General features: G+C 42.5%; 1 protein-coding gene across 1 annotated transcript in view; it reads right to left on the reverse strand.

Moving 5' to 3' along the window:
- Pi4ka (phosphatidylinositol 4-kinase alpha) overlaps positions 1-14,126 on the reverse strand; it is a 120,946-nt gene that overhangs the window by 79,575 nt on the left and 27,245 nt on the right. Inside the window, exons 8-12 of the mRNA XM_028779630.1 lie at positions 9,533-9,681; positions 6,315-6,380; positions 2,887-2,983; positions 1,033-1,224; positions 416-516 (exon numbers count right to left, since the gene is read on the reverse strand). Of these exons, the coding sequence (XP_028635463.1) occupies positions 416-516; positions 1,033-1,224; positions 2,887-2,983; positions 6,315-6,380; positions 9,533-9,681 (605 nt within the window). The remainder of the gene's footprint in view (positions 1-415; positions 517-1,032; positions 1,225-2,886; positions 2,984-6,314; positions 6,381-9,532; positions 9,682-14,126) is intronic.

The raw sequence follows: 14,126 nt of genomic DNA on the forward strand, positions 1-14,126 counted from the left end.
ACACACACACACACACACACACACACACACACACACACACACACACACACACAGTAGGCTGTTAAGTAATGACATGTGTGGAGCCAATGAATCTAAACCAGGGAGGGAGCCTTAGCCACACAGAACTAAGCACTATAACAAGGGCATCTTTTTGTGAAGCTCTGTGGTGTGTGTCAACAACTCACCTGCTGGCCTTGACTGGACCCCGGGGTCCTCTTTAAGGCGCATAGCTCTTGGATACCACTTGCCCTATATGGAGCAGCTTATGCTTAGTTTCAGCAAGCTCTACTCAGACTTTTTAAAGGAGAACTTGTCTCTTGTTTGATACTGGAGAATCAATTCCAGCCTGAGCAACAATAAGGCATAGGCACCCTGTGAATGGGAAGCGAGCATCTCGAGTACCATTAAGACTGACCTGTAGGCAGCAGATCAGCAAGGGCAAATGGGCAATGATGACCTTGCTGGATGTCTTAGACTGCAGCTTCTCAGACAGCTTGATGCAAAGGTTCTCTGCACCTTAATTTAAGATCAGAAGCAGATACAAATCATCACCAAAGCCCAACATTCAGAAAACATGCTCTTATTGACTAATCAAAGGACTCAGTTAAGTCCCACAGAAATGCCTGCTGCAGGTGTTAACAGTGACAGATAGCATCAGGAGTTTTGAAGCAGGCACCTCAATGATGTGTTTCTATCGGATTTTCTCTGCTAGCTGGGACCCCTTTTGTCTCAGGGTTCTACTCTACAAAAATGTTTCCCAGACTCTCTCACCCACTGGACCAGCCTCTCACCCTCCAGTTATGAACTTCCACCTCTCCAGAGCAAATTCTAAAGTACCATCAAAAAAACAGCAGAAAGAACGCACAAGCTCAGCGGCCTTGGGCTTCCCCCTTCTCCCAGGTCCACTGCCTCACACTGCAGGATCGAACAGCAAATGGCTGTTCTTTGGAACAAGTTACTTTGGAAAAACAAAGAAAGATCCTTGGGTGGGCCTAGGGCTCACAGGATGCAAGGAGACAGACTGGGACTCACCCTGCTCATCCTTTACAGCCCATACCATGAGGTCCACACAGGCAGCATTTGCTTGGCAGCGCAGTTTGAGTGGGCTCATCTCACTGTGGATCCTGTCTGCATCATGCAGAATCTTTTGGAGCTCCCCTTGGCTCATATTGAACTGCTCCAACACAAAATCATGGATCTCTTTCACAAAGGAGGTGGGCAGGTCTGTGGGAAAGAAAGTTTGGGATGAGGTGGGGGGGCAGTCACAGATGGAAATAGTATTACAGCAACACAGGCAGCTGGTGCCAATGGCGAAGGATGTTCCCTCTCAAAAGAAACAGAAGTGACCTCTGAAGCTGGCTCCTGTGGTTCTAAGACTGCTTGGAGGATCAAGCACGAACAGGCTATGTCATAGTTCTCCAAAAGCACACACTTTGTTGGTCAGAGGAAAAGAGTTCTCCTAGTCAGACAGATCTCGGCTTCTGGGTTGTTTACGTTTGGTTTTGGTAGTGCTGGAGATTTACCCAGCTGTCCGTGCTTGTAGCCAGTGCTCTACCACTGAGCTACACCCTAAGCTTGCAGTACTATCTTTTAAGCAGTCAAAAACTGAACTACAAACACATGAAATACCTGAAAGGGTGGTATCATCAAATGGAATCATTCAGTTGACAACAGGAAATACTTTTTTTTTTTCTTGAGACAGGGTTTCCCTGGCTGTCCTGGAACTCACTCTGTAGACCAGGCTGGCCTCGAACTCAGAAATCCGCCTGCCTCTGCCTCCCAAGTGCTGGGATTAAAGGCGTGCGCCACCACCGCCCGGCTCAACAGGAAATACTTAATGATATATTTGTCTAATAGTGACCAGTTAAGACAGCATAAGTTATAACGTAAGTTATTAGAAGAACAGTTGGTTAGTTCCATGGATATTTGGAGTATTCAAAGATTAGAGACTTTCCAAATTCCCATCCTTAGGCTTGACCACTTTAGAGCCGCTGTGATAAGCATCGCTCAGCCAACTAACAACTAGCTGGGGCTGAGGACTCTAGGACATCAACTGGGCTGGCCATCCCTGAGCAATTCCTCAGTAAACCCAAACCTCTGCTGCTGGGGTCCCTAGAAGACTGTTTCTCAGCAGCACTCCTAGTTCTTTACATTAGAACTAGTTAACTAAATTATAGTGTACCTATATTTGGAATACTATGTAGTCATCAAAACACATTTAAGAACATTTAATTCTATGAAGAAACAGCATGGGAAAATCATATGAGAAATTGGGAGGAAATGATAATTTTTGAGTGTACATGAAAAATTATTAAGCTATATTGACTCTGAGTTAAAAGCCACAAAGCAAATACTTTTTTTTTCTAGAATATCTAAAATCAATTATGTAAAACTGCCAGGCAGTGGTGGCACATGCCTTTAATCCTAGCACTTGGGAGGCAGAGACAGGTGGATTTCTGAGTTCGAGGCCAGCCTGGTCTACAGAGTAAAACTATATGTACAGGACAGTGATAACAGGGTGTGTAGAAAAACATATTAGGAGACAAACTCAACTCTTAGCCAACATTGGCAGTATTAACATCAGGGACAGATTTTGTTAAAAAAAAATTCCTTATTTCTTTTAAATTTAGTCATGTGATCCTGTTGCTCACATGTGGTCTTTTATATTTTGAGACAGAGGGCTCTTGCTATGTAGCCTAGCCAGGCTGGTCTTAAACTCTTGGGCTTAGCCCATCATTCCAGGGAGCTAGGCCTCCACTCATAAGCATATCAGCCACAGCTGGCTTCCACATGTGATTTTTAAGTTGGCATCAATAGGTATCAACCAGCCTGTAAGAATGGTAAGGAACCCACCCTCTGCTAACACCCGTATCCACCGACCCTTACCTTTCATGTAGTACAGAGCGTCTCGAAGCATCTTGAACATGGTCAGGTAGAGGGCATCACTGAAGGTGGTATAGTACAGATCAGCACTGGGGTTGGCCTGCAGGGAGAGAGGCGCATGGCCTCAGACCAGAAACTCTCTGATCGGCTTCTGGTTCTGCACGCAGAGGCCAAGCAGCAGCTGTCTTGAATCTCTGTGATCTGAACTGAGCACCGACTTACCATGACTGATACACATACATTTTAATTACTCTCTTTATCCTTTTCAGTAAAAGGCAGAAGTATATAGGTCCGTGCACTACCCTGGTGTCTACAGGCAGGAGTTACACAGAACCATAAAAACAATAACAAAAACCCACCAACTAGTCTCTGGCCCGTCATGGGAAATGAAGGAAGTGAAAGATATGCATGGGGCCACCAGACCAGAACTCAACGCTACCCACAGCCTATGTAGAAAGATACTACAGCCAGAGGACTTCCAGATTTAACCTACATTTTATAATGAAAATTAATTTTGAATCATTCTTTAACAATCTAACTGTAGTCCTGGTAAACAAGAGCCCTCAAGACAAAGTCTAATAAGTTAAGATGCAGCCCTCAATGTTGAGTTCTGCCCGTCCTCAACCCCAACCCAGCAGAGCTGGAGCCATTTTGCTCCATGCCTGCCAGCTATTTCATATTGTTGCTGTAATATGCCTGCCAGTCATTGACACAGAAAAATAACTCAACTCAGAGCACGGTCGTACTGATTGCATATCCTGTTACGTTCTGTATGAGCTTTGTTAATCTTAAGAAATTCTACAAAGCTTTACATAGGACAGTATGAACTGTTATGTCTAAAACAGCTAGAGTTAGAGCTGACCACTGGGCAACACTTCCTGCACCTCATATGAACTCACTTTGGTTTTTTCCTTTATAAGCCTGCCCTGAAGACAGACTGGTACCACAGTTAGGCTCCTAAGTCCTCCTTGTGGTCTTGATCAATAAGTCTTAGGGTGTGTGCTCAATAACTTTTCTTCCTTAATTGAGATCAGGGTGGTTGGTGTAGTGATTCCTGAACTCCAACATGCAACATCTGGATACTATCAGCTGAAAGGGGTGGAGGAGGGATAGAGTGGAGAATCCTATAGAGAACAAGAGAATGGTGAGAAAGGTGTGAACTTACACAGCATGGTATCAAGAGGACACTGACCCGAGCTGGGCACTGAGGGCCAGGAGAGTCTCTGCACCCTGGCCATCCCTTTGGCAGTCCTTCCAGCACTCTGGCAGGGCAGAGATGAAGGAACAGGATGGGCGAGGTGTACAGTGGGCTCTTAGAGCCTCCATGCTGCACATCCACACATTCACATCCAGCTGCGGCACTCACCAGCTGTGGGCCTAGTGTCCTCTAGGCCTATAAGCTATAGTTTGCTATCTGCAAATGAATAATATATTTTATATTTAAGGTCAACATCTAAAACTCCCTTTTTTGAGGGGGTGTTTGAAGCAGAGTCTTACTGTGTAACTCTAGCTGTCCTGAAACTAATTATTTAGACCAAGCTGTTCTCAAACTTAGAGATCTGACTGCTTCTGCCCATTCCCAGCCATTTACAACTTTTTCTTGTGTTTGTTGGAACAAAACTATTTCTTTAAGCGGATATTTGTCTTAAAATCCAAAATTGTTAGCTGGGTGGTGGTGATGGTTGTGGTGGTGCATGCCTTTAATTCCAGCACTCTGGAGGCAGAGGCAGGTAGATCTCTGAGTTCAAGGCCAGCCTGGTCTCCAGAGTGAGTTCCATGACAGCCAGTACTATCCCAAGAAACCCGGTCTTGAAAAAAAAAAATTTGTTAAAAAACAAAACTACCAAAATCACTTTGGATCATTCACAGGAAAAAAGGGTCCTAGGATGCCATAGTACCAATTTTCCTTTATTAAAGTAAGCCCTATGGGGCTAAAGAAAGTTACTGAAGGTCTATAGTTAAGGGTACCTATTGCTTTTCTAGAAGATCTGGGTTTTATTCCTAGCACCTTCATGGCAAATCACAACTGTCTGTAATCCCAGTTCCAAGGGATTCAATGCCTTCTCCTAACTTTTATGGGCACCAGGCATGTAAATGCAATACATGGACATACATACAGTTAAAACACTCACACATTGAAAAAAGATATTCCCTAAAGGGGATCTCCAGAAAGGCACAATTCTTCCTTAGGATCCATATGACTTCATTACAGGTCATATGTAAACCAAATAATTCTCTAGACAGTAGTTCTCAATCTGTGAGTCATGATCCCTTTGAAGGTCACAAATCAGATATTATGTATATCAGATATTTATTTCATGATTCATAACAGTAGCAAAATTACAGTTATTATCTAGTTAGCAATGAAAATAATTTATGTTTGGGAGTCACCACAACATAAGGAACTGTTTTAAAGGGTCACAGCATCAGGAAGGTGGAGAACCACTATACTAGACGTTTGTCCGCCTGGTTTTCAAGCCTCAGCTTCCTGGCATGCCCTCAGCCATGTGTGACTCTATACTGATAAAGGAACTGGAGCTGGAGAGACGACTCAGTGGTTAATACTGACTGCTATCCCAGAGGACCAGGGTTTAATTCCCAGCATCCACATGGCAGCTCACACTGAAGTCTGAAGATCTATAAAAAAGCACCAGTCTGTAACTTGGAATTATAGGAACTGTGTCCTTTAGTCAGGATGCACAGCACAAACACATCAAAGTCTGCTGATGGCAAGTACAGAGCAGAAGGGACAATTCAAAGTTACTGAAGATCCTGGGAACTCTCCTTCTACTTCATGCTTTAGCCAAGGGGGTTCCCCAGTCTGCTATGTCACAATCAGAAGAGAAGAGACATGCCATGTAAGTAAGAAATCTGGGACTAGAGAAAAAATGCTCGAGTGCACACACACATACAGAGAGAGAGACAGACAGAGCACAATAATTCTACTCTGACTCATGTCTACTGAGATGTTGAAACTTCCCAGAACCCAGAGGTAATGGCTTTATAATTACATCTGTAGGCGCTGGCTCCAAAAACATTTTTTAGAAGTCCCTCAGATATGTAGGGCTTGCATGCCCCTGTAAGTACGCCCTGCAGCCTAAAGAAGCACCAAAGGAGAAGGAAGATAAAATCCAGACCCAGGCTGACTACAAGATTCCTAACTTGACCTAGGACATCAGTTAACCTTCATGAACATTTCAGTTGTAGAATGAAGAGATGGCCCACCAGTCAGAGGCACTGTGTGGCGATATAATTAAGAGTCAGGCAAAGGTAGGCAAGTGGTGAGTGTTTTGGAACTAAGGTTAAAATAAACTAAGCACAAACTATACTAAACTGTCCTTCACTCTAACCCTCATGTGCACAATTCCTGCTTTCTCTTTGCAGATGTCAGTCAGGCTAATGTCATGGTAATGTCCTCAGAAGGTACCTACCTCCATCACGCTAGCTACAATTCCATCTAAGGATTTGAGAACAGGCTCCTCAACGATCTTCTTCACCTGTTAGAGAAACAAAAACCACACGAAGCAACTTACACAAAGAAGACCGGAATGCAAGCTGCTTCTGCCCAGTGACAAAGATGCTGATAGACAAAGCCCATCACATCACCACTGCTGACTCACAACTGCCTATAACCCTAGTTTGAAGGATCTGATGTCATCTTCTGATAGATACCAGTCAACACTCGTGGGACACATACATATATGTGGCTTAAGCATTCACACCCACAAAATAAAGTAAATAAATCTAAAACATATTTAAAACAAAACTGAAAAGAAAGAACCCAACAAACGTATAGTGACAAATGTGATGGAAAGCATCTCAACAACATATCAACTGGACAATGGCCATGTCATATGCAACAGATACCCTTACTAGTCTAGCCTCATTTGGAACTTTTCTTATGAGTGACAATAAAAATAAAGGAAATGACTGAACAACTCCCTGAAAGTTGCCAACATTGGATTCATGTTTTCCTTTTCTTGATTTTTGAAGGTAGGGTTTCTTTGTGTAGCCTTGGAGCTAGCTAGCGCTCGCTCTCTCTCTCTCTCTCTCTCTCTCTCTCTCTCTCTCTCTCAGAAACAGGGTTTTACTATGTAGCTCTGACTGGTCTCAAACTTACAGAAATCCTCCTGCCTCTACCTGATGGGATTAAAGATATGCAACATCACATCCGACCTCATTTAGTTTTGCTTTGAGGCAGAGCCTCACTCTACATCCCCAGCCAGCCTTGACTCACTGCAACCTTCCTGCTAAAGACCCAGGCAAACAATGGCACCAAACGTAGCTGGCTGTGCTGTCACCTCAAAGAAATTGAAGTTAGAAAAGGAGTTTTATATTAACACAGCAAAGAAAAGCACTGTTTAGTGGCATTTAAATACTTGGACTGAGCCTGACCCTGCTCTGGATCTGCATATTCTTGATGTACTCAACCTGTGTCTCTTCTGAAGAGAAATGTAGGCTATCTCTCCTACATACTCAGTGTGAGGATTAAATGAAAAATACGACAGAATGTGTTGTGAATGAATACTTTCAAAGTCATCATGCTCAGTGGAGTACAGCTGTGCCCTCCCCTCAAAAGACTATCCTAGATGGACTTGCAAATGGTTACCAAACACCCCCACAGGCTTGGAGTAGGGTGCAGGTTCTCTAGAGTCCTTGCTGCTCCTCCCACATGGAAATGCTGTACAAATCCTAGGGAATGGACTACAGTATGTCGAGACTGGGAAAGCCTGGTGGGTGGACAGCCCTCACTGGACATGGGGTGAGGCTTTCCAGATGTGGTAGGTTGGGGGTGGGGAGTGTTCACAACCCTTTCTGTATCCCCTCACCCTTTACATAGGCTCTATAGGGAGACCCAATAAAATCACTGGTTCCTAGAGTGGACTCTGGCAAAATTCAGTGTGCCCTTGGTACCTGGGGAGGAGGGAGACACTGCTTGACATCTTCCTTAGGGAAGAAATTTTACTCTCCTTCCTCCAGTACTTTGCCAGTTCATTATATCCATTTACCTGGAAATAACGGTACATCCTGAGTACCCCATGCCAAAGATCTGAAATCCCAAATGTTCCCAAATCCAGACTACTTTTATATCAATATGTTGCCCCAAGTGGTAAATTCTACACCTGACAAAATTATTCAAGGCATTGTGTAAGCCAGGCAAGTGGTCCCAGATACTCCAAAAGCCATGATGTAAGGATCTCTTGAGCTCAGAAGTTTGAGTTTGGCCTGGGCAATGGAGCAAGTCTATTTCAAATAAAAGAAAATAAAATTATAAAATAATTTTCTATATGTGTAAGGAGCATATAACAAAAGAATTTCAGGCTTAGACTTGGGTTTCATCCTAAGATATCTCATCATGTATATGCAAAATTTAAAAATCTACAAATCCTAAATGTTTCTGGTACCAAGCATTCTGGATAAGAGATATTCAACATATATTCCAAGCCTTTCTTATTTAAAAAGCAAAGAAACAAAAGAAAAGAAAAAAAGAAAAGAAATTAGAGGCTTCTGCTGGGTTTGGGGTGACAAATCTGTAATCCTAGTTACTTGGGAGGCTGAAGTTCAAGGCCTGCCTGGGTAAAATGGCTATGACTGCTTCAAAATTAAAAGTATGTTTTTGTTTGTTTGTTGTTTTTTGGTTTTAGGTTAAATGAACATATCATTTTATTTTTTTATGTTATAGTAATACATAAATTTGACATTTCGAGGCATAAAAAGAATACAGAAAATTGAGAATTCTTTTATTATTGAGATGAGAAGGTTCTGAGCAGATTTTTATTAATAAACTTGGGATTGTTGGAGAAATACACATATTTTTCTTGTATCTGTCATCAAAACTGTTTGCTATTTCAAAAGCCTCATATAAAAAGTATGTGCTGGGAATAATACTGTTTCCAAGTTGTCTATTAAAGTAATAATGTGTTTTGTACATTAAACTTAATATTTTATGAGACCTATGGTAAGACTGAATAGTAGGTTATGTGGCAACTAATGTGAAATTTCAATTTAGAATTGTGATTGATTCTAAGACTACACTTGAACCATCATTTTGCTCATTCTAAGATCCTGTGTGTTTTTAAAAAGATTTAACAGAGCACCGATCCTAAGGCTGTGCAAATCTCAACCAAGGGACCCAAAAAAGGGCGGTCCTCATCCCTCCTCATTCAACCTCTGCTAAGCGAGCACATCTGCATGGAGGACTGGGTATGCCACTGCCACCCATCCATGGCTGCCTGGTTTTTTTTTTTTAGGTTAAAAATATAGCTCAGCCGGGCAGTGGTGGCACATGCCTTTAATCCCAGCACTTGGGAGTCAGAGGCAGGCGGATTTCTGAGTTCGAGGCCAGCCTGGTCTACAGTGTGAGTTCCAGGACAGCCAGGACTACACAGAGAAACCCTGTCTCGAAAAACCAAAAAAAAAAAAAAAGCTCAATGCTAGACAGGCTCTAGATTCAATTCCCATGGAATAGTGTCAACCAGGCATCACATGGCCATCTTAGCCCTTGGGAGGTACACACAGGAGGATTGTAAGTTCAAGGCCAGCCAGGGATACATAGAGCACAAAAAAACAAACAGGCAACAATGGAAGCAACAAGCCTTCCGCTGACTGGTTCTCTTTGATCTATTAACCCATATCGGACATTGCTCACCAAGTTCAAGAGTTCCCGCAGCATGTCCAATGGAATACAGAGCTCCTGATAGGTAACACCACTGAACAGGGGAGACACAGAAAAACTGGAGCTGACGGTAGAGAAGTAGTACTCGGGCTCCAAGGCAGTCCCGTCAGGCAGGCAAGATGCTGTCAGGAGAAAAACAAAATAAAACATAGAAAGACATGGCTGACTCATGTAATTCCCGAGAACCAGCATAGGTGTATACATTTTGTTTTTGTTGATAGTAATATTCCTTTTTATTCCAGACTTCTCTGAACTCACAGCAATTCTCTTGCTTCAGCCATTCAGTGTTCAGAGTGTACGGGAGTGTGATTACAGGAGCGCTTCCACAGCCCTCCCTGGCTGTGAGGGAGGAAGGGTTTTGCAGCTCCTATTTTGAGGGTACAGTCCTTCACAGTGGTGAAAGCAGGGCACTGGATGCTGCTTGGTCCCATCACAGGGAAGTGAGATGTACGAGCTTTCCTTGTACTTATATTTTTAAAGATTGGCATGTACATGTCCCCAGGCATGTGCACATGGGCACAGGTGCCTATGGAGGCCAGAAACGAGCATCTGATCCCTTAGAGTTAGTTACAGGTGGTTGTAAGCCAACCAGTGTGGATGATGAGAACTGAATTCATGTCCTCTGATCGAACAGCAAGTGCTCTTAACCACTGACCCATCCTTCCATTTTCTTGCTCTGTTTTGAAATTGAGAAATAAAGGCTGGACCACTAATCCTGAGAGGCAAGGTGCTTCAAATCAAAAGTTTTTTTTCTTTCTAATATAACTTAATCTGGGATGGGATAAAAGAGAGTAGAATTATATCTTTCGAAGCTGAGAGAGAAGAAAGTTTAAGGTCTACAGGGTTCCCAAAGATGTTTTGCTACCAAAATTAGCATAAAAATGTAATTATAAGTTGTAAAATCGGGATAATTATGTAAGCCAGCTACAAAAAGGCAAGTCCTGCATGAGCTCATTTCTCAGAACTCTTAGAGAGCTCATATGAAAGATTGAAAAATGGGTCTCCAAGAACTGTGCGGGAGGAAATGAGGCCTGTGGTTTCATAAGATAAAAGAGCTCTGGATGTGGACGGTGGTGAAGGTGCGCAGTATTAAGAATACACTTAACACCACTTAACTGTCACTTACAAAATGCTTAAGATGGAAGCAATGGGCTAGAGAGATGGCTCAGAGGTTCAGAGAACTGTCTGCTCTTCCAGAGGTCCTGAGTTCAATTCCCAGCAACCACATGGTGGCTCACAACCATTTGTAATGAGATCTGGTACCCTCTTCTGGCCTGCAGGTGTACATTTAGGAAGAATGCTGTATATATAATAAATAAATCTTTTAAAAAAAAAAAAAGGATGGAAGCCACCAGTTGAGTAGTAGAACACATTTTAAATCCCAAAACTGGGGAGGCTAAGGCAGAAGGACAGCCTGTGCCACACAGCAATCACCAGGGCAGCCTGGGCAACATAGCAAGACTTTATCTAAAAAAAATAAAATAAGATTATAATACACACACACACACACACATTTATGTATATTTCCAATGCTTGGAAGGCAGAAGTAGGAGGGAGGCCTGTCTACTCCAACCTGAGTTACAGAATGAAGCCCTAAAATAATTAAATAAAAAATTTTAAAAATAAGTCAACAAAGAAAAAAAAAAAGAAAAAAATTTAAAAATAAAGTTAGCACCTTTCACCAGTGTTTTAATAAACACAGCAAATTAATCTCCCAGATCCTAGCCTTAGGAACTATTTAGTTGTTCTACATGCCAGACAATAGCAAAACAAACCATCCCTCCCGCAGTAACAGCATTTGCCAGGACCAGCAGAATCACTGATATGGACTCACTCTGCCTTCTTCTAACTTTTCAGATCAGGATGTAAGCTCGTAGCTATGGTTCTACCATAATGCCTGCCTGCCTAGTGCCATCTTCCTGGAGGTCATAAACTCAATCTCTGAAACTGTAAATGAGCCCCCAGTTAAATGCTTTCTTTTCCTTCCTTCCTTCCTTCCTTCCTTCCTTCCTTCCTTCCTTCCTTCCTCCCTCTCTCCTTTTCTTCCTTCCTTCCTTCCTTCCTTCCTTCCTTCCTTCCTTCCTTCTTTCCTTCCTTTTCCTCCTTTAATTTTTTTTTTTTTAGATTTGTTTCACGGATGTTTGTTTCATGTGTATGGATGTTTTGCAAGCATGCACATATGTGTACCACATGTACGCCTCCTGGATCCCCTAAAACCAAGATTACAAATGGCCGTGAGCTACAGTGTGGGTTCTGTACATTGAATCCAGGCCCTCTGCAAGAGCACTGAATGCTCTAATCACTGAGCCCCCTCTCTAGCTCCTAAACACTTTCTTTAATAAGTTGCCTGGTCATAGTATCTCTTCACAGCAATAGAACAGTGACTACGGCAGATACTAACTTTACACCTCTCTGAAAAATTTACACAAGAATAAATATAGACCCCCAAGCAAATGATGAATCAAAAAGTCATTTTTAAAAATTTCTATTATTTCAATTATATGCATGAATGCAAGTGCCCATAGTGGTCCCAGATGTCATCCCACTGGAGCTGGAGCTACAGGCAGTTCCGACAATGTAATGTGCATACTGGAATCAAACTCAGTTCCTTGGGAAGAGCAGTGTATGCTCTTAACCACTAAACCACTGCTGCTCCTAAAAAGTTATTAAGAGATTTTATCTGAAAACTATGATTAGAAAATAAGCAGATCTAATATTGTCATATTAAACAATGATAGACAGCCCAATGTGGTGACTTATATTTATCATTCCAGCTATTTGGAAGAGTGAGACAAAAAGATTGCAAGTTCCAGGCCAGCATGGGTACACTGTAAGACCCATAATAAACAAAGCTACTGGAAAATAGCTCAGTGGGAGAGCATGTGGGTTCAATCCCCACTACCACAAAAATAAGTAAACAAAATAAACACCGGCAGACAGTTTCAGTCTACCAAGAGCCTAGGAACCCATTGGATTTCCAGTAGGAGAGTTCAAAAGCAGGGTGCAGGTCAGACAAAATCTAGTGCTCCAACACTGGCAGCACACCGTGGGTCTAAGGAGGGACGCCAGCCAGCAACGCAAGGGGGAGTTTGACATGGAACCTGGAACAGTGATGCTAGAGAGCTAACAAGAGTACGGTGACAAAGGAGGGAACAAGGGCGAACAGAGGCTTAAAGGAGAGAAGACGGAGGGAAAGAGGCTGTGACCTGGCAGCAGACACTTCTCAGGCAGACACCACGACATGACAGAAAAGAGCTCTATGAATGAGCAGTCACACATGGAGGCAAAAGCAGATCAGCGGAAACAGGGACCTAAGAATCGGGACTTGTACATTTACAGAGCTGGATGTGGTGATGCATGCTCGGAATCCCAGAACTTGGGAGAAAAAAAGTAGAAACATAGCTACAAGTTCAAGACCACCCTGCTCTACCCAACAAGATCCTGTCTTATGTTAAAAAATAATTGGAATTAACATTGAGAGATAGCACTGCAAACTGTGCTTTTAAAGAATAATTATCTTTTGCTTTTTTGAGAAAAGGTACAGTTTGTAGTGTAGGCTAGACTTGAATTAGAGCTATTCTGCCTTTGCTTCCCGAGGGCTGGCATTATAGATGCATGCCACCATGCCAAGCAAAATAATTATTTAAAAAATGTGGGGCTCGAAACCCCCCCCCCAAAAAAAAAGAATCTTAATTTAAAAAAAATTGTGGGGCTATAGCTCAGTGGTAGAGCCCTTGGTTCGTACTCACAGGCACTAGCTCAACCCCAGTAACACAAAATCAATGAAAAATGTCTCTGGTGCTGTAGGAAGAGTGCCAGGAATGAGACAGGCTTTACAGAACTTCAAAGTGAAACAGGGGTATGTGAGCAAACATTCAGGAAGCAGTGTCTGCCACTGCATTCCTTACAAGGAGGCATACTTCTGTGACTATGTACACCAACCCTCTGTTCCTGAGTTTGTTAGCAAGAGACGGTGGCAGATCTGCTGAGGGAAACACAGACCCAGACAGACAGCATTATTCGGGTATCTTCCCATTCAACTACCTAACAGACATGTGTAAAGGACGGCAGTCACTAAGAGTAACTCCTCTTGACAAATCAGAGATGTTTATAGGCAGGCAAGTGAGAAACGGACTTAGGGTCTAGAAGATAGAGTTTTCTGGGTTAAGTGAGACTTTGAGCTGGATAAATTTAGTCATTAGTCCTTAAACGCACATAAGCTGATATATACAATACTCTCACATCCAAGAGATACTATGCACAGAGTGTCCATAAAGGTAAATAACTACTTTCTTCCTTTACAAAATTTCCTTCCCTTAGAAGAGCTTGAAATACGCTCTTTAAGAAATTTATATCACTTTTGGCAAGATGGCTTAGTGGGTAAAACTTCAAGCCTAACAATTGAAGTGTGATCCCTGGATCCCATGATCCAGAAAGAGAAACAAATCTCCAAATCTGACCTTTTATCTCCATATTTGTGCTATGGTAAACACACACACACATTTTTGCTAAGGTATACACTCTCTCTCTCTCTCTCTCTCTCTCTCTCTCTCTCTCTCTCTCTCTC

Source organism: Grammomys surdaster, unplaced genomic scaffold (genome assembly GCF_004785775.1).
Source record: "Grammomys surdaster isolate TR1022 unplaced genomic scaffold, NIH_TR_1.0 358, whole genome shotgun sequence".
NCBI lineage: Eukaryota > Metazoa > Chordata > Mammalia > Rodentia > Muridae > Grammomys > Grammomys surdaster.